General features: G+C 41.2%; 2 protein-coding genes across 2 annotated transcripts; one reads left to right on the top strand and one right to left on the bottom strand.

Moving 5' to 3' along the window:
• Positions 1–12,205: 12,205 nt before the first annotated feature.
• LOC105701570 (glutamate--cysteine ligase regulatory subunit) lies at positions 12,206–14,969 on the bottom strand. The gene is made up of 6 exons (XM_012428420.2): positions 14,419–14,969; positions 13,499–13,561; positions 13,317–13,434; positions 13,027–13,226; positions 12,760–12,874; positions 12,206–12,687 (listed from the first exon to the last, which is right to left on the bottom strand). Exons 1-6 carry the CDS (start codon positions 14,506–14,508, stop codon positions 12,533–12,535), a joined length of 741 nt encoding a protein of 246 aa, XP_012283843.1. The 5' UTR covers positions 14,509–14,969; the 3' UTR covers positions 12,206–12,532.
• A 2,360-nt stretch (positions 14,970–17,329) lies between these two features.
• Positions 17,330–18,699, top strand: LOC105701563 (transmembrane protein 14C). Its single transcript, XM_012428404.2, has 3 exons — positions 17,330–17,540; positions 18,057–18,246; positions 18,343–18,699. Exons 1-3 carry the CDS (start codon positions 17,465–17,467, stop codon positions 18,404–18,406), a joined length of 330 nt encoding a protein of 109 aa, XP_012283827.1. The 5' UTR covers positions 17,330–17,464; the 3' UTR covers positions 18,407–18,699.
• Positions 18,700–19,070: the final 371 nt, after the last annotated feature.

Genomic DNA, 19,070 nt, shown 5'->3' with positions numbered 1-19,070 from the left:
TCGCTCCCCATAAGGGTTGGTTAAGGCGAAAACCTGAAATCGGTTTTCAGGCATTTGTACGTGTCCCTTTTTAGGTAAGAACCAAATTGATAATCTCAGCGGGCTTGAGAGATATTAAGAAATTTGTGAAAACATATTTTACCCCTTTTCACCCTCTTAGGGGTTCAATTTCGAAAAATCCCTTCTTAGGAAACATCTATGTTACAAAAGGAACATATCCCCCAAATTTCACGTTTCTATTCCCAGGAGTTGGGCTAGACGATGTGTGAGTGCTATTTCGCTTTTATACATACCTATGTAGATTCGGTAATATAATGTATTACGGAGAAGATTCGTAATACGATTTAAGCAATGGTAGATACGATTTAAGTCACTGTAAGAGCGGAGCAAGGTAAGCGGCGGTAATTCCTTTCTGGTGGCGCATTAAAACCCGACTTCTATGTGCGTAACGCAGAACAGAGGATGCAGCGATCCTTGGTAGTTCGGCTCCTGTGTGGAGGCTGAAAGACGCAGCGCAAGAGGTGTACCTGAGATAATATAATCGAGGAGATTATTTTCCCTTAGAATTATTTTAGAAAATTATCACAATATTCCGTATGTATTTTCCCTTGAACCTAACGCTACCCTTTGCCCTTAGAATTATTTCAGAAAATTATCGTTCCGTATGTATTTTCCCTTGAACCTAACGCTACCCTTTGCCCTTAGAATTATTTCAGAAAATTATCACAATGTTCCGTATGTATTTTCCCTTCAATCTAACGCTACACTTTGCCTTTAGAATTATTTCAGAAAATTATCCCAATGTTCCGTATGTATTTTCCCTTCAACCTAACGCTACACTTTGCCCTTAGAATTATTTCAGAAAATTATCCCAATGTTCCGTATGTATTTTCCCTTGTACCTAACGCTACTCTAACCTATTTCTGCGCACCATTACAACGTGATTAATAAAATTCGCCTACCTGAAATCTTTAGCCGTACTCCTAGCGTACTTACTGATAAGCAAAATCGTCCTTGGTCTTGCTCTTAATGCAAGACTAAGACGAAGACTACCATGATATTAATTTTAGTCCTGCCTTTGCTCACCCCTAAGCGTACTAGGGCTATAGTAAGTCGTAACTTACTAATATTACAATATAATGATACTATATTGCATTATAATGTTGATTAAATTTCCACGAAGACTAAGCTACGCAACGACGAATCGTTATCAGTGGGGAGACGATCTCGTTAGAGATAACTTCAAGAAGATTATTTACACTTACAATAATTCAAGGAAGTAGTCATGCCATTTCGATTGCATTTTGCACCTGAACTGGCACTATCTTGATCTTGGCCTCTAATGATACATTTAATAAAATTCCTTCAAATCTTCATATCGTATATTATACTACCTGGTACATATATTTTAAGTGTAACTTGCCAAGTACTACAAATAGTAATCGCAGCCACTATTTAAGCCTCAACGGTAGCCGAGTTAGATAGCAGTGGACCCTTTTTAGTACTGCATTAAATTAAAGTCGGGCTTCTATGTGCGTAACGCAGAATAGAGAATGCACCGCTGCTTGGCTCCAGCGTGGAGTCTCGAGGACGCAGCACAAGAGGTGTACCAGAGATAATCTAATTGAAGAGAGAATTTATCCTTACATTTATCTCAGAAAATAATCGCAATATTCCAACAATATTTCCCATTGAATCTAAACCCACCTAATGTGTTCTAATACCTTTAACTCATTGACTGCTAAGCTCTTTTGACGTATGGGCGAAATTAGTAATCGCGTGCAGGCAATAGTGGACCAAATGTTCGGCATATATATATACGCCTTTCCCAGTCAAAGGATTAAAAGCTGTCCTAAGATCATGTAGATATAAGATATCGCATAACACGTGACCTGATACGATTTACTGTATTATAATATTATGATACTATATCATATTACGTTACCGAATCCTAGTCATAACATTCATACACTGTTATTTAAGTTACTAGGAGAGCTAAGCTAAGTAGCGGAGAATTGATGTGACATTTCAATCGAATTTCCCATAGCACCTGAACTGACACTCCTCTAATCTAGTCCTCTAGTGGCCCCTTTAATGAAACCCCCAGTTCGAAATATTTAGTACATAAAATTGAAAATTATATTGTACATATATTTGAACGTTATACTGCCGAGTATCGAAAATAATAATGGTATTTAAGCCACAAGAGCCAAGATAGGCGGCGGTGGACCCTTTCTGGAGGTGCATTAAAGCCGGGCTTCTAGGTACGTAACGCAGAGTGGAAGATGCACTGATCCTTGCTACATCTATTTCAGTATTATATTGTACATATATTTGAACGTTACATTGCCAAGTACCAAAAATAATAATGGTAGTATTTAAGCCACGACGAGAGCCAAGCTAAGCGGCGGTGAACCCTTTCTGGAGGTGCATTAAATCCGGGCTTCTATGTGCGTAACGCAGAGTGGAAGATGCACAGTCCTTGGTACATACATTTGAACGTTATATTGCCGAATACCAAAAATAATAATGGTAGTATTTAAGCCACGACGGGAGCCAAGCTAGGCGGCTGTGGACCCTTTCTGGAGGTGCATTAAATCCGGGCTTCTATGTGCGTAACGTAGAGTGGAAGATGCACAGTCCTTGGTACATACATTTGAACGTTATATTGCCAAATACCAAAAATAATAATGGTAGTATTTAAGCCACGACGGGAGCCAAGCTAGGCGGCGGTGGACCTTTTCTGGAGGTGCATTAAATCCGGGCTTCTACGTGCGTTACACAGAGCGGAGGATGCACCGGTCCTTGGTACATACATTTGAACGTTACTTGCCGAGTACCAAAAATAATAATGGTAGTATTTAAGCCACGACGGGAGCCAAGCTAGGCGGCGGTGGACCCTTTCTGGAGGTGCATTAAATCCGGGCTTCTATGTGCGTAACGCAGAGTGGAAGATGCACAGTCCTTGGTACATACATTTGAACGTTATATTGCCGAATACCAAAAATAATAATGGTAGTATTTAAGCCACGAAGGGAGCCAAGCTAGGCGGCGGTGGACCTTTTCTGGAGGTGCATTAAATCCGGGCTTCTATGTGCGTAACGCAGAGCGGAGGATGCACCGGTCCTTGGTCGCTCGACTCTTGACTCGATTTCGCGGGCGCAGCACAAGAGATATATTCCTCCCTCCTGCATCTCGTTCCGTCTCCCTCGTCCTCGCGGGCTCCACCTTTGCTTCCCCTGGCCTCCTTCTCTCGCAATCCGTCTCTCTCGGCCTTCCACACACCGGCCGGGGTTGAGAGGGATAGCAGCACGGACCCCGCCGTGGAGACAACATAAAGATTTAAGACTCGGAGATGCGCCAATAAACATGCTGTGTCCAGTCAGCGTGTGCTTCCACCGCGTATTCGCTTCTATTCCGTTCCCTCCTGTTTCGCTCCGTTCCTATCCGCCCCTTCCCTTCCGTTCCTCCGCGTTCCTTTCCGTTCCGAGCTTCTTTGGGATGCACTCGCCGCGAATATCCATGCGGACTTGCATAACGCACCACGTGCGTACGCAGAAACGCACTTCGGCTACCGAAAGGTACAGGAGTCGATTCGCGGTTTCCTTTTTCTCATAGAGGGAAGAGAACTAAACGGGAGAGTAGAACGTTAGGTGTAAACGGAAGTGGAAATCGCTACGAGTCCGGGCAAGATCGTCCGATAATGATTCTTATCAGAGTTGTGTTATGAAAGGGGGAAAGGGACGAGAATGTTACTTCGCGCCCATGGGAATGTTTTTCTTCGGGATGAATCTGCGAAGGTGTTTTGTAAAAGAGATCGAAAAAAGGTACAGTAATTAGACTAGAGGAGAGTTATAGACTATTTGGGATGTGCGATGTCTACTTGAAGAGCATCCACGAAAGGTGTCCGATTTGAACGGGGAGGAACTACTTTAGGTTGGGAGCCTTAAGTTCTTCATTGTGCACCTGTAATTTCACAATTACCCTCGTGAACTAAATGGACCGATCGGTAGGTTTGGATGGAACAAGACATGAAGATGTTTTCAAAAACGTACGAATTTATACGTTTTAGGTATTTTACGTGTACTAACGTAAAGTAGGTTTGGATGGAACAAAACGTGGAAATGTTTTAAAAACGCACGGATTTATATGTTTTAGGCATTTTACGTGTTATTTAACCAGGGGAATTAAACGAAATGTAAAGATATTGGCAATATTCATTGCGGCAATAATAACGAACGGATTAATGTGACGAAGCACCTGTTCCCCCAGGGAGCTAACCTAACGCAGAAAGTTCCTGATTTGCAATCCGGCCGCAACAGTAGCAAACCCAAACGAGAAAACGCGAAGCGGCAGAACAAAGCAAGCCGGTGTCGAAGAACCCGGAGTGTCATCCTACCCTTCTCTACCGTAGCATACCGTGAGTTCCAAAGAATCTCCACCAAGAATTATCTAACGATTAAACAGAGAAGATATTAATAAGACCAACTCTAGGTACAAGTCATGCTTAATACGTTAAAATTTATTCCGCACAAAGTTTCGCTGCATTTCTATTTTTTTTTTCCACACCCAAAGGCGAACCGATTCGCAAAGCAGCTATCTTTCGGACATCTTGAAGACGCAATGATTTGTGAATCTCCCACATGTATTGCAGTCTAAACAAGAAATCACCGAGCAACCATCGGGGAATATCATGTGCACGACGACAAAACAAATCCAACAACTATAAATACAACCACCATTACGCAAAGTATCGAAAAACGACCAAGTCGTCCAGAAAGGGTACCGCAAGCCAAAATAGTCATTAGGAAGTGCCAGAAAAAGACAAGAGACCATCAATCAGGAAGACAAAGCAAGGCGGTATCGAAGAATCTACCCTTGTCTACCCAGTCCTAAGGAATCTCCTCGAAGAATTATCTATCGATTAACTAGATAATATAAATAAAAAGACCAACTCTGGGCAGAACTAATCATGCTTCCCGCGTCAACGTTTCCCCCGCAAAACTCCATTTTTCTCACCCTTTCTCGTCCAAAAGGGAATTGAATAGATCAGCACCTTCCCTCTGGAAATCTCCAAGAGAAAAGACTCCAAGGATCGCGTCTAGCGATTGAATGAAACAATATTAATGAAAAAAAAACTACCTCTAAGTACAATTAGCCACGCTTAATACGCCAAAGTTACCCCCCACGAAACTCCATTTGAATAACATTTCCCGCCGAAAGGCTCGCGGATTCGGTGGGCACCTGTCGTTCGGAAAGCCCTTCGGCGGAAAGTTCCTGGTTGTGCGATCCTCCCGCAAAAGTCGCGGGCCTCGAGAGTAGGATCGGCCAAGCGGCAAAAGCGAAGCCAAGGCAAAGCGAGGCAAGCGTCGAGGTAGCCGGGGTGTCCTCTCTCTCCTCCCCGACTTATTTATTCCTTTCTCTGTCGCTGGCTCCCTTTCTTCTTCGACTCCTTCTTTATTTCTGTCCTTTTGCCCGTTTTCTGCTTCCGCAAACGACAGGCCGCTTATTTATACCCGTCTTTGCATCGCACGGGAGCGCGATCGCGCTTTTGCGTTCGCGTTTAACTCGGGCCCCGTTGGGCCCCGTTGGGCCCCGTTGGGCCCCGGTCCGAAGAGCCGCGTGCACCTCGCGGGGACAGCGGACGATTCTCGGGCCCCACGTCCACCTGTCCTGCCGAGATACGGAACGGAATAACGGGCCCACGCTAAACGCGTCACTCCCCGGCAAGGGAACCAGCCGACGTGGAGGATCCTACGGGGATTCTTTCAGGGGGGAGGACAAACAAGGCCGCCGGAAACCGAGTGCAATTGGCTCGAGAACGTATCCAGGATTATTGCCGGTTTATCCAGGGGATGATTGGGGATGCGGAGCATGCGCGGCAAACTTGCCTGCGGACTCCTCACCTGCCTTCCGGTTTCCCCACTTGGGCTTGACAAATCAAAGTGCCGTGTCGGGGAAACTGGAAGAAAGTATACAACGAGGTTTCGGGTCTTGCTATCCCGGAAAACAGGAATACCAAAAGCGTACCTACACCTAGGAACATTAACGTGGGGTGAAAGTGGCGTCGAAGAGCTCTCGTTTATGATACTTATCTCCGAAGTGTAGCCGAATCGTTTCGAACTTTACAATGGGAACGTGAAGGCTGTAAAGAAGACCCTGACCAACCATGGAATTTCACTTTTTTCATTTTGTCTCTGAACATTTTTTAAATTTACAAAAAAAAGTGAAATTTCATAGATGTCAGGACCTTCCTTACAGTCTTTACATTCTCGTTCTAAAGTTTGAAACAACTCGGTACCCTCGGTTCGGAGAAAAGATTCATAAACGATCAACCTCTTAGAAGTCACTTTCATATCACCTTAAGAACCAATTACCCCGATACGAGGTGTTTAAGAAGGCTAACTAATAATTAGGCTCTGCCAAGCTCATCTTGGCCGCCATATGCAGTGTTCTGAACGTAGTCTTGCTCGTCTCGTTGCAGATTTCGGCAACTCGTTTCAAGATCTGGGCACCTCCGAACGACAAGGATCTATGGCCGGTGCCGAGACGGCAGGGACGTCGGGCGTCGATCCCTGGAGGACCCCTTTCCCCCGGCAGGAGCAGATTCCTTAAAGTGCGCATTTAACTTAATCCGATCGACTTATAGATTTACGGATCGGTAAACATAATTGAATTAAGCGATTGCTTTAAACATCTTCATAATTAATAAAAATGCACACTACGTACATTCTTAATCATCCCTTCGGCTTATTTTCATTTGCGACCCGCGACCCGGCCATATATTTGCCATACCGTATCATGTATGTATATATACACCCACACACACACACACACACATATATATATATATATACCTTAATCGAAGTCCGAAAGTTCTCGGAATCAGGAGACCAGGAACCCGGGAAGCAAATCCTAGCACCCCCAGGTTCCATAACTCGCCGGTCGACCTCGACCAGCCGCGCAAAGGATCGTTCCCGCGCCGACGGGTGCGGCGTCCCGCGCAGGGGGTCCGCGCAGGGTGCGCGCGCATCCCGTCGCGCGGACAGCTTCCGGCAAGTTTCGGTCGGCGCCGGAGGGAGGCCCTGGCCGAAATAATCGGCGGCCGTCCTCGAGGTCTCCGCGGCGCGGCGAGTGGCGCGTACGCAAAAGCGAGGCCGAACAAATAAACGGCGAAAAGAGGAACAAAACCGACATTATGTGGCATTAACATACAAAGTATGTCAGAGCCGCGGTCCGAGGCATAACATAGTATCGCGGCGTTCGCATACCCCGCCCGCCATCGGGCGGCCTGTGTGCGAAGAAGCCCCCGCAAGGGGGCGGGGGGCGGGGGGGCCGCCTGCCAGCCCCAGCGGCCCCTCCGCGCGCGGAAGAAGGACCGCCGGTCGGCCCGAGATAAAGAGAGAGAGAGAGAGAGAGCAAGAGAGAGGCAAGACAACCCGACCAATGGCGCGCGGTCCCGCCGGACGGGAGGGGGAGAGTCGGGAGCAGCGTTTACGCTATCCCGGCCCGTCGTTCCGTTGTCCCGGGTGCCACGCGGTGCGGCTTAACGCAAAAGGGCCACGGCGGGGCAGAACGCGCAGCAAAGGGAGATCCGAAGGCACCAGCACGCCGGGACAAAAGGAAAAATCGGAGCGCATATATCGAGGCGGCCCGTGACGACGGGACACACGCACGCACGCATACCCGCATAGGGCGGGGGGATGGGGGCGCGCGGACCGCCGACCGCCGACCGGCGCAACTGACCGCGAGCGCGCATGCGCACAAAACGAAGGATTCCCGGTGTCTCCGGAGCTGCCTAGTGGACTCCCGATCGGCTACCGCTAGCGACGGCTTAGAGCCGCCCAGGCGGGCCCCGCCGCCCCCGCCGCCCCCCCGAGGGGGCTCCCGAGATCGATCGCGATCGCCGACCGGCCGACCGACCCAACGCCGACAAGGACGTAAAATGTCGCGACGGGCCTTCGCCCGCCTTTACCTGGAACACGGATATTCCTCCTCGGGAATTATTCGAATGCGTCGCCTTTTTATCACCCCCCGCCCCCTAGGCAGATTCCTTCATTTGCGAACTGTATACAAGGGGTCTTGTCTCGAGAAATTTGGATGGGAGATTAGGGGGAATGAGTTGTCGGCTTTGGTGGATCTTTTTTCTTTTTTTTTTTTTCTTTTTTTTTGCGCAATTCTGACCACCGACACGATGTCCCGTTTTCCTGGACGGTGTCGTTACGTCCTCGTAAGTGCGGAAGGGGTCTTAATCATTTTTATTTGGACTATGCCCTATCGTAATTCAACGTATGCGTGTATGCACGCGCGCAAGTATATGCGTTATCTCGCGCTCGATGCGCATGCGTTGGGTTAGCGCTTCAAGTTTTGGTATTTATTCCTGGAGAAGTATCGTTATCGTGTATGACGCTTTAAGATCTCGCGAGTACGTTCGGTTCATATGTTAGAGGGGCAGATCTGGTATCTTTGGAAGGAATGACAGATTCTCGACAAGTGACAAATTACTACCGCAACTGTGAACAAGCCTAGGCAACTTTGCGGGAAACGTTTCGACACGACTGTTAACTATTACCTGTTCGGCATATAAGAGAAAATCGCAAGGTGTGAAACCTTCGCAATCGTCTAAATGGGAAATAATCGTAAAATTATGTTCATATCAGGATGTACTTAATCCTTGTTCTGTCGGTATTTACGTATTTGTCGCTTCTCGAGGAGAAACATCTATGTATATTTTTTTTTTATTAAATTCGGTAATACGATACTTGTATGGTTCTTCGCCCGCGAGCCGAAAATGTATTATGTAATTGGCAGACTATTAAACGAATTTTCTACAAAAATAAGCCCTTTGAATCTATTAATCTATGTACCTATCGACATTATGTTTGTTTGCACCAAAATAGGGTACATACCCTCCACTACCGGCTGCATACGCGAGGCTTTTGCAACTTTGTTTATTTTTGCGCTTGCCTACCTGCGGTCAAAAATTTATACATGTACCCGAGATTCCTGGTACTTCAAAACATCCGAAGAGTTTGTAATTTCACGATTTTTATGAAATCATTAACTATCACTACAATCAGTGCGCAACTGGCACACGCTACAAAAGAAGTAAATACGTCTTCTATTAAATATTCAAACAACTAACATTATTTTCCAATCATCATTCGGTATAATATCCGTAGCAAAGAACTGACCATTTAAAATGTCCCCGAATTACATTGCACCTTCCTAAAGTACTTTATTAAATTCGGTACTCACCCACAATTATTATTTTCATTAATAAAAATAACTGTAATCCTTACGCCAGCGTACCCAAGGACTTCAATAAATTCCGCATTCGGTAGCAATTTCTGTTTCACTCTCATTATTAAACATAAAGGCGAGATAGTGCAATCGTACGTATATAGATTTCTCTTTTACGTGCGTGAACTCCTTTTTTTTTCGTTTTTTTTTTTACCACTTTCAATGCTTGCTCCTTTATTTAGGACGAAGGGGAGCCAAGCTGATGTTAAATGAACATGTTCCTCTACTTTGCATAATTGAATAAACACTGGCACGGTAGTTGCTTTGCTTGTCAACTGGCTTGATGTTACCCGTTGTACTTCAGGGTTCAATTGGTTGCCACTGTCAAGGGGCAGTCACAATTTCAGTCCCTTGACACGCAGCCCGCTGACAGTTTGACAGATGATTTCTGCAAACAAAACCGGCCTCTGCTTTCCGCGTACTCAGAGACAGAGACGGCATTCCTTTGACATTTTTCTTTAACATTTCTTTACAGAACACAGGAATGCTTATCAGGAACACCTAATCCACGGCAAACATTATATGTTTGCGTAATTAGAATGCCTAATTATCCCCATGACTTGATATTTCGTTCGCTGCTTGTCACTGTGAAATGTAAAAATCCTGTTTCTCGCATGCATAAAAAGATACATCGAATATTAACACGAGTCGCGCATTATACAAATGGATCCAACAGATACTGAAAGCCTAATTTCTTTACTTCTGACGAAATGGGTACCTTGAAACCTTTTGAGTCCTGCCAACCACATCTGTCCCATTGTTCCCATCTCGTAAGAATTTCAGTACATAATTATATATTCTATTCCTGTTATATATTTATCTTAACTCTGTCATACACACACGTAAATTACCTCACAGATGTACTTATACGTGCTACAAATTTCCTTTGAGATTAGTCTTATCAGCCAAAATACGTTCATGTATAAGAGAGAAGTGGAATGAATAAATCGGTGCATGTCGATGGCACGTGCACTTAAAAATAAACAGTTATGTGACTTAGTAGTTGCTAAATCCTAATTTCCGTATAACACTTGGAATCAGGCCATCCTAGTAAATTACTTGACACCGGCTGGCCATGAATGTCCGTAACTCCTGGTTGACATATACACCGCAGGACAGTGGACAATGCCGCTCTATACTTTATTCATACATATCGATTTTACGCTTTCCCTTTCGACTCAAACTCGCATAAAGCGAGTATTCTACTTTATGCGTATCTTAACCCCTGCCTTGTATCAATTACGTACATAATTTAAGATTAATTAAGAAACAGACGCAAAAGTCTGGCGAATCTCCAGATATAAGCAGCGATGACCTAATCGCTCCGTTCCTTTAATTCTATGACTCGTTTTATGCTTAATGCCCGATTTGTAGAATTTCACGGAAGTGTGACTAAAGCTACCGTCTCTAAAAAAAGCACGAATTTCGGAAAAGCTCGTCTCATATTAAAACAAATACCCTTCCTGAAAATATATTAAATGCAATCAAGTAGATGATTCGCAATTTCGTGAGTTTTCATTTTATTCGTAACTCCGTTGAATTCCTAACAAAATTATTATTCTTTTCTTTAATATCGTAACAGTGCATATCTTTAATCATAGTTAAACACGGATTCATCCTCAAATCCTAGGAAAAAGTGAAACTAGTGGTGTAAGTGAATTTTGCCTATAAATTAATTGCCCGAGATGTATATATATTTTTTTTTCAATTAATATCTAGTATTATCTCTTCGATGTCATAATGTTCAGGCAGTAAGACTGGAAGCAAGATAACACTTTGATATTGTTAGTAATATTATAACCTTTATTATTTACATTTGAACGTAGCATGACGATAATTCTAATGTACATTAATCGGCATATAATGAACATTCATGATTACATGAGCATAACATTATCCCGTATCATTCAACACATCACGCAGGAAACTTCGAAAACTAATAGATCGAGTAATTCATTGGAATGTTGAATATTTGAAACACACGCTTATCTCTGCAACTGTATGAATTCAATTTCGCGAAGAAAATCATCTATTTTCAGAAACATATCAGTTGCCGACGTTGAAATCGTAATCCGATTTTAAGTAATCTAAATACAATCAGTATCAGTGAAATTCTTTATTCGTAAACCGCCTTGAATAAGTACAAATGAAGCATTTCGATGCGATCAATAAGTGTATACTTAATAACGTTGGTATGTACAAAAATTTTGAGTTTGATACGAAATGACAGTGTAAACATTATTGTTGAAGATACGAATAATTTGAATATGTATATAAGAAAGTAAACAAAGATGAAAATGTTAGAATTTTAAAACTCATATTCGTGTTATTTCCAGTTAACAGTATGTTCATTATTAATTCATGTTAGAAGTATTGTAAAAGTGTATATATATGTGCATGTAACTTGCTAATATTTCTAGAAAACATTAAGTACTACAGACCTGAATTTTTGTATCAAAAAAAGTGGTCAATTGATTCTGAAATAAGAACTTGGTTACAAAATTTATATAAAAAAAAAGAAAAAAGAATTAAGTGAATAATTAAAGAAAGAAATTGGGAATGAATAATACTTAAACATAGAAAGAATAAGTACTCTTTTCTCTCTGGATTCGCAACATCCAATTCCTTCTATGAATCTGTAAGGTCAGTGATAGCAAATAATACTATTAACTCTTTAATACTGCATCAATACTGTATTTAAATTTTCAAACGTTGCTTCACCACTCTAGTAATAAATGCGCCTAATTTCAAAAAGGATGAACGTGTGCAAAATGTAGCATCACTTTAATTAGCATATACAATGTCTTATCACGATTTGATAAATTTTATAATAAATATAAGGATTTATTGAAACAATTGTATTTGGTGAGATATTTGAACGTGGTAATTTAGAAAAGAGTCGTTCCAATTTATCTAAACTTTTATTGCAATGTTACAATTGTGGACTTGTTCATTAATTGATTTGTCCATGTTCAGGTACTCGTTACAATTAATTTACATATAACAATCTCTAACACTGTTATGTGTATATAATTGAGAATTTTTTCTCTTGCAAAGTTAATCAACAATGGTCAAAGTTAATGCACTGCATCCAAGTCTATTGCGAATCGACCGTCATGCATTTCCAAAATGTTCAATGGTAAGTATACACGTGCCAAATCGCTTATGATTCTGCGTTGGAATAGAGTATGGTTACCATTAATGTATATATTTATACAAAAATGGACAGTCAGGTAGGCGTTACACTGGGTTTGTTAATGTATACCAAATACCCTTTCGAAGCAAGAACACCTCTGCACTTTAAGTGAATATGGTAACGAGCGACCCAATGCAAGTTGACATCAGAACCAAAGACTTCGTTCAACGCTTCCTTTGGTAAGATCTCTGTTAATAGAAAGATAGCTGTAGCAATCCATGAAAATCGGAAAGAAGCATATTAAGTACAAATATTCTTACGGCATGGATCATTGTGGGTAAGCAACTGTACGTCATTCTCTTTGGTGAAAACTTGCAAACCGTGGGGAACAACGCAAGAGGTTGTCAAATTTATTTGAATAATGTTCGGTTTTACCTGCAAAATCATAACGTTTTAAAAGTTTACGATAACTTGTTAAAATGCAGTCTTACGTTAACGTTATTTTTAACGAATATGCACACCGTATGACTTGATTTAAAAATAACGTTTTTCATTATCTTTAATATACAAGGAAATTGCTACGTTACATTTGCCCATTCAAACAGTTGATAGAACACATCTGTGCTGACGTTGCTAACTCCAACGCTTGACAATTTACCCATTCTGCAGTATTCTTCAATTACTGTCCACAAAGACTTTAGAGATGTTAATAAATCCTCGTCACTTTCCGTTTTACCGTATGCTATGACTAAAGACTCTATTGTGTCCGTGTGTAAGGCTTTAAATACTGAAAGAGAAACAAAAACCATAAAAATATCTTCGATACTTATTTAACTCCCAGTGAAAATGGATAAATCTCAAATACATTGCCCTGTACCTTGATCTAATGCTTCTTTTAACGAATCAGCTTTTGGCGAGGAGATAAAAACCTTAATTATGATTTTAAGGTTCCTCCTTCCAACTTCTTCTTCATTAGTTTCTTCTTTCCCATTCACCTATAATACAGGAACCAAGTAACGACATCGTCTCCCATTTCCCATAATAGTAAAACATATTTACCACAATCGAAGCATCCTCCTTACACTCCGAATTTTGCAGAGTAATCTTCAATGCTTCGATCAGCTATAAAAATTCAAGAGCCAAGGAAATAATGTACATCGCATTGACATAACAAAGGTTGCAGATATTATATCCAACATTTAATTATTATATTACCGAAGGTATAGATAGCATAAGGAATAAAACATGAAGCAATAAATAACACGAAGCTGCTTTATTTATTAACAATGTATCGAATATGTTCTATACGCGTAAATCCATAGAATTCAAAGAAAAGATATCGGACGTATCAAATATCGAAGAGTATACTATTATCATTAAGGGTCATGAACTCGTTTGAAAAGGTGTACCTCTTGATATACGAAATAATAAACAATATAAGACACCATCAAATTCACGATCATAAGCAAGGAATGCTCAATTATTAATGTCCCTTGTCGAGAACATGCAAGTATTCAAGTAAAACATAAATAAGATAAAATATGACATTACTCCATTTCACGATACTCCGAGAGAAAGAATTTCTTCGTCCTGCAAGCGTTACTTAATACCTTCCAAGCTCGGCGAACAAATGACATAAAAAAGCAACTACAAATAACGATAAATTACTACTCGAAATGCATGTAAATTCCCCCCTTAACTATTAAATCTACTCAGCGTGTCCCCCAAAAGCACTTAATTTTAGTAACATAAATATGTAAGAAAAAAAAAAGTGTCCACACTCTTGAGTACCGTCACATGCATGCTACGTAGATTAACAACCCGATACACAAACTATACCGAAGTAAACGCAATTAAACGCTCTGCAATGTGTTAAGTCTAGGCGAATATTCGGTTTTCCTCTAAATCTCGCGGAATGTGCGCATGAGTACTCGAGCAGCCTCTCGCAATGGTTAGGCTTACAGCATTGAAAAACTAACCTCATCTCTCGGATTGAGTCCTGCCTCTTTCTTCAACTCGTTGAAGGCGAGTATGTTTCCCGTGCCGATCAATAAATTATGCGACAGCATTTTCCTCGGTCTAAGGGACGAGCCGTACCCGGGTGGAAAAATCGCGGAAGTAACGCGAACTTTAAGCGAACGCGAGCGAATGGCGAACGTCGCCACTCGTGCCGTGCCTCGAGAGTAGAGTAGTACCGTGGACGGGACCGAAGTGACTTGCACGATTTATCAATTTGCCGACAAGTCGCAAGCCTTCTTTTGTACCTCAGCTCGTCGGTCAAGCGGCTCGCACACTACGGCACAGGTGGCCCTGAATTATTGCGTCATCGTAGGCTCATTATCTAACCTACGCACGCGGATCAATTCATAGCGTGAGCTTAGCCGCTCCGGCACGGTCCCGATTTCCTAGGACGGCCGTTAATCTTTTTGCCGGTGTTTTTAACGACACTCCTTTCCTGCGGTTTTATCCTTATTTCCGAGACGTTCTCTCAGGCATGTTACCGGACATTTCGCATCCTTCCCCGAGCTGCATATAGTCAAAGAATTCAGAAGTCTCCATAGAAGCCCAGAAGGATACGGACGTTCGATGCTCGATAAATAGTATGTTAGCCGACGGATGGCGGCGCTGTAATCATCTCTCCATCTCTCTTAATCTTATGGCGATATATAGCGATTGCATTCTTTCTTTATCTTACACCCAATACTCGCCTTTCTATATGCGTCTCTCTTCCTCCCGTACGTGAGATATCGTTGGCTAACACGTGCGATCTCTTTTTTACCCCCACTTCTGGTTTGTTAGCCAACTTTTAGAGCATCAAGCGCTAACATAGGATCTGGGCTTCTATGGGACTTCTGAATTCTTTGATATAGTTCACTCGAATCGACTTTGATCGTTTGAGTCCCTCGAAGCGCTTCGGGTGTCACACCGAGGTCCCATCGACGCGTCGAAGACGAACAACCAATCGGAATCGCACCTAACGCCGCGCGTCTCTCTTCAGCCGTACTTCCGATTGGTTCTTCGGTTTTACGCGTTGACGCGCCGCGTTCGGCGTGACACGTGACTCGATCAGTGGGACTCCTGCGCGACACTGCTGCGCGCCGCGACGCCAATAGTCCTCACCGAGGACACCGAACTCTCGCCGAACTCGTTCTACTTACGGCGCCGGTTCGAATTCTGAATACCTGGGGATTTTTCTTCGCACGGGGAATCGGATTTTGGAACGGTTTCAAAAATTCTACGAAGCGGGGTCTCGCTATCGGGTGGCTTGGCTCTTTAGGGATTGGGAAATGTTTCAAACATTCAAGGAAATTAATTACTCGGAAAAGGAGACGTTTGCGGATAGTTTTTACCTCCAATGTGGTTTCGAGTGGTTGAGAACTTCCGGTGATACGTATTTTTGAGTTAAGGCGTGCCACGGAGTTATCGCTTGTGGATAATAGGCCAGTGATAATGATTTCGTTGTTTTTTCTGTGTCACATGGTATTTTTATAACTAATCTACGTTTTTTATGCCTACTAGCCGGCCATTGGAATACTTCTTGGACGGGGTTATCATTATACTCTGTAGAATTTTGGGCTTTATAAGTGTACAAGAACGAAAATAAATGTTTGAAGTGATAAAAGTACGAAGTTCTTTTTAGTTATTTCCACCTTCCTTCTTCATCCTATTTACTTATCCTATTTGCAACCTATTTAATTATAGTGTAGTTTCTACAGTTATAAAGACAAATGGATATCTCTACTGGTTTAAAGCCCCTAATACGCGCCTGTTTATGTGTTCATTCGATTTAATCTCGAGAACTACTTGACGAATTTTTATGCGGTTTTTCCCAACTCTATACATTATCTCTCTATGAAGATTAGGTGTATCAAATTAATCTATGACAAGAAGAAGCCGAGCAGTGACGATTTTAACGAAACGTGTCGACGAAAAACCGAAGCGGGTCGTTAATTCCTAATATAAACATAATTTTGACCACGACACCGTTAACATTTTTATGAAAATGAATAATTGAATATTGTAACTGAAGAAGTATGTACTAGGTTTACTCATTCAGTTGTCACCATTTGTGAAACAATGATTTAAAAATGAATTTATTTTTATTGCATGCATTTTTACATTTCTAGGAAGAATGTATATGTACCTGATAATTTGTTAATTATTCAATGCACCAGTTAGAAAATTGATTTTTTATGTTCGTACAGCGAATACCCTTTGTACCTCTCTCTCTCTCTCTCTCTCTCTCTCTCTCTCTCTCTCTCTAAAGCTAACTGTTCGCTGGTTGCATTGCTAGAAAATGAAATGCAACAACGAGTCTTGATTAGCAAAAAATTCTTTCTGTCATCCCTGACGACTATCTGTCTATTTTGAATCAAACACTAATGGAATATCGGCCTAAAAACGGCGTAAAGTTGTTGTGTAAGGCCCGGTTCCACAATTTGAGTTAACCGAAGTTTAACTAGATCACAGCACATTCAAGACCCGGTTCCACAACTTGAGTTAACCGAAGTTTAACTAGTTTACAGCACTTTTAAGGCCCGGTTCCACAACTCGACTTAACCGAAGTTTAACTAGTTTACACTTGGTTTCAACCTGCTGTAGACGAATTAAACTTTGGTTAACTCGAGTTGTAAAACTGGGCCTAAACCGTGTGTAAACTAGTTGAACTTTTGTTAATTCGAGTTGTAGAACCAGGCATAAACGTACGGATTGTAATCCTGTACCTGGTTTATATCGATTAAAACGCATCATTGAGTGCTGCACGTAAATGCATCGCAAATAAAAAGCCAATCAGAATTGCGACGGAAGTAATACACGAGGTTAAGCGCGATTCTGATTGGTTTATCATTCTTGATACGTGCCTGCATCGCTTTCTGTGTGACATGTGTGAGACCCTGACGCACTTAATGTGATTCCGGCCTAAAGGAATAGCACCATATTTACTTCGTCTATAACTTGAAACCGTAGTCAACGTTAACAAGTGTGAGAATAATTCTGATATTTAAAATATATTAGAAAAAAAGAATGCCTCTCGATCTTCCTGCATTTTCGTACGCTGCAGCGATTGCTGCAGGTGGAATCATAGGTTATGTAAAATCAAGTAAGTCTTATGTTTGATAACCCAGGAAAAATATTTTCATAGTCATGATGAGATGAATTTATGATGCAGTAAATTTATGCACTTGTATGTAAGGTGGCGAGAATTTGTATATGACCCAACAGGTCAAAAGGAAAAAATGTGATAGGGGGAAATTTTCGAAATGTCACAGTTAATCGGTTGCAATGATAAGTAAAAAATCCTAAATCGTCAATTACAAATTTCAAGAATAAGCTTCCGTAATTCGGGATTCATTTTGGTGTCCCTTAAATGAACGATCCAAATTTTTTTATTTTTTTTTTTTGTTAGGAACAAAATATAAAATGTCTAGACAAGTGTCAAATAAGTTATATGTCTAGAAAAAGGCTAAAGGATGAGATGGATGTTTTGGTCGTCTTAGGACATTGGAAGAAGACATCCGTGAGAAGGATAGCACTCGTAATAAGAAGACCATCCTTAAACGAAGACATCTGGTCACTTTATTATATTTAATTATCTTTTAAATATCATTTATTTTAGATTCTATTCCATCACTGGGAGCTGGACTGCTCTTTGGTTCTATCATAGGATATGGAGCTTATCAAACTTCTCAAGATCCCAGCAATTATGGAGTATTACTTGGAACAAGCTGCGCCCTTGGTGGACTCATGGGTTACCGATGCTATAGTACTGGGAAATTTATGCCAGCTGGTATGGTTACATTATTAAGGTAATAATGTTATTAATATTTTCATTGCTTTCTTAATACTGTCATCCTCAATATTTGTAACCGGGATACTAAATATGAATTAACAATATTTTGCAGTGTTCTCATGATTACTAAAATTGTAACAAGGAATTTCAATTCACCGGTAGCAAGAGTGCAGTAAGTGAGGTGAAGGTGCAACAGGGATATTTGCTATAAATATATTATTAATGGATGGAAATAGTTGGAATGAAGTGTTCTCTATTATAGTATGGTTAATGTAGAATAATGTTTATTGTAAGTCAGCAAGGAAAGGAGTATTTTCAATTTGTCTTTCCTAATACCTAAATATGTTAGTCATTATGAATCAGCTGTACATAGATTTGTATGTTAACAGCATATATTGAAATGTATAACTTTCTTTTATATTGGATGATAAATACATTACTACTTTGTGCCATGTATTCTTCCGAATAATGCATTTCTTGATATCATTTTTTCATTAGGGTTGAAGTCAACTATAATCCTTTAAATCTACTTTATTTTATGTAATACGAGAAAATGTTTAATATGAAATAATTCAAACTCCATATTTACTTCATTGTTTATTGTCATCTACTACATTATTCTATGATTTGTGTATTTTTCACTTAAATTTATTTTGCAATAGATAAGGCAAAATAAAGTCATTATTTCTCAAATAAAAATGTATAGTGCTGTAATAAACATGTTTAAATACCGAACACGATTCCATGTTATGAGTCTTTTATTAGGAAAAGAACTTGGCAATTTGTAATTGGTGATTGGTTTTCAGTATGCATCATAAAGTGACAAGAAGTGTGATTATT

The sequence above is a fragment of the Orussus abietinus genome, unplaced genomic scaffold (genome assembly GCF_000612105.2).
Source record: "Orussus abietinus isolate OABI.00-Male unplaced genomic scaffold, Oabi_2.0 scaffold114, whole genome shotgun sequence".
Taxonomy (NCBI): Eukaryota; Metazoa; Arthropoda; class Insecta; order Hymenoptera; family Orussidae; genus Orussus; species Orussus abietinus.
The sequence above is the reverse complement of the archived record's forward strand: the minus strand, read 5'-3'. Positions and strand labels throughout refer to the sequence as shown.

What these genes read in the sequence shown, in the direction of transcription:
- LOC105701570 (XM_012428420.2), bottom strand. Translation starts at nt 14,508, where the DNA reads ATGCTGTCGCATAATTTATTGATCGGCACGGGAAACATACTCGCCTTC. An exon ending in GACTCAATCCGAGAGATGAG is followed by an intron (nt 13,562 to 14,418) that starts GTTAGTTTTTCA and finishes GAATTTTTATAG; the next exon opens with CTGATCGAAGCATTGAAGAT. An exon ending in AACTGTTTGAATGGGCAAAT is followed by an intron (nt 12,875 to 13,026) that starts GTAACGTAGCAA and finishes ATGATTTTGCAG; the next exon opens with GTAAAACCGAACATTATTCA.
- LOC105701563 (XM_012428404.2), top strand. Translation starts at nt 17,465, where the DNA reads ATGCCTCTCGATCTTCCTGCATTTTCGTACGCTGCAGCGATTGCTGCA. An exon ending in CATAGGTTATGTAAAATCAA is followed by an intron (nt 17,541 to 18,056) that starts GTAAGTCTTATG and finishes CATTTATTTTAG; the next exon opens with ATTCTATTCCATCACTGGGA. An exon ending in GGTATGGTTACATTATTAAG is followed by an intron (nt 18,247 to 18,342) that starts GTAATAATGTTA and finishes AATATTTTGCAG; the next exon opens with TGTTCTCATGATTACTAAAA.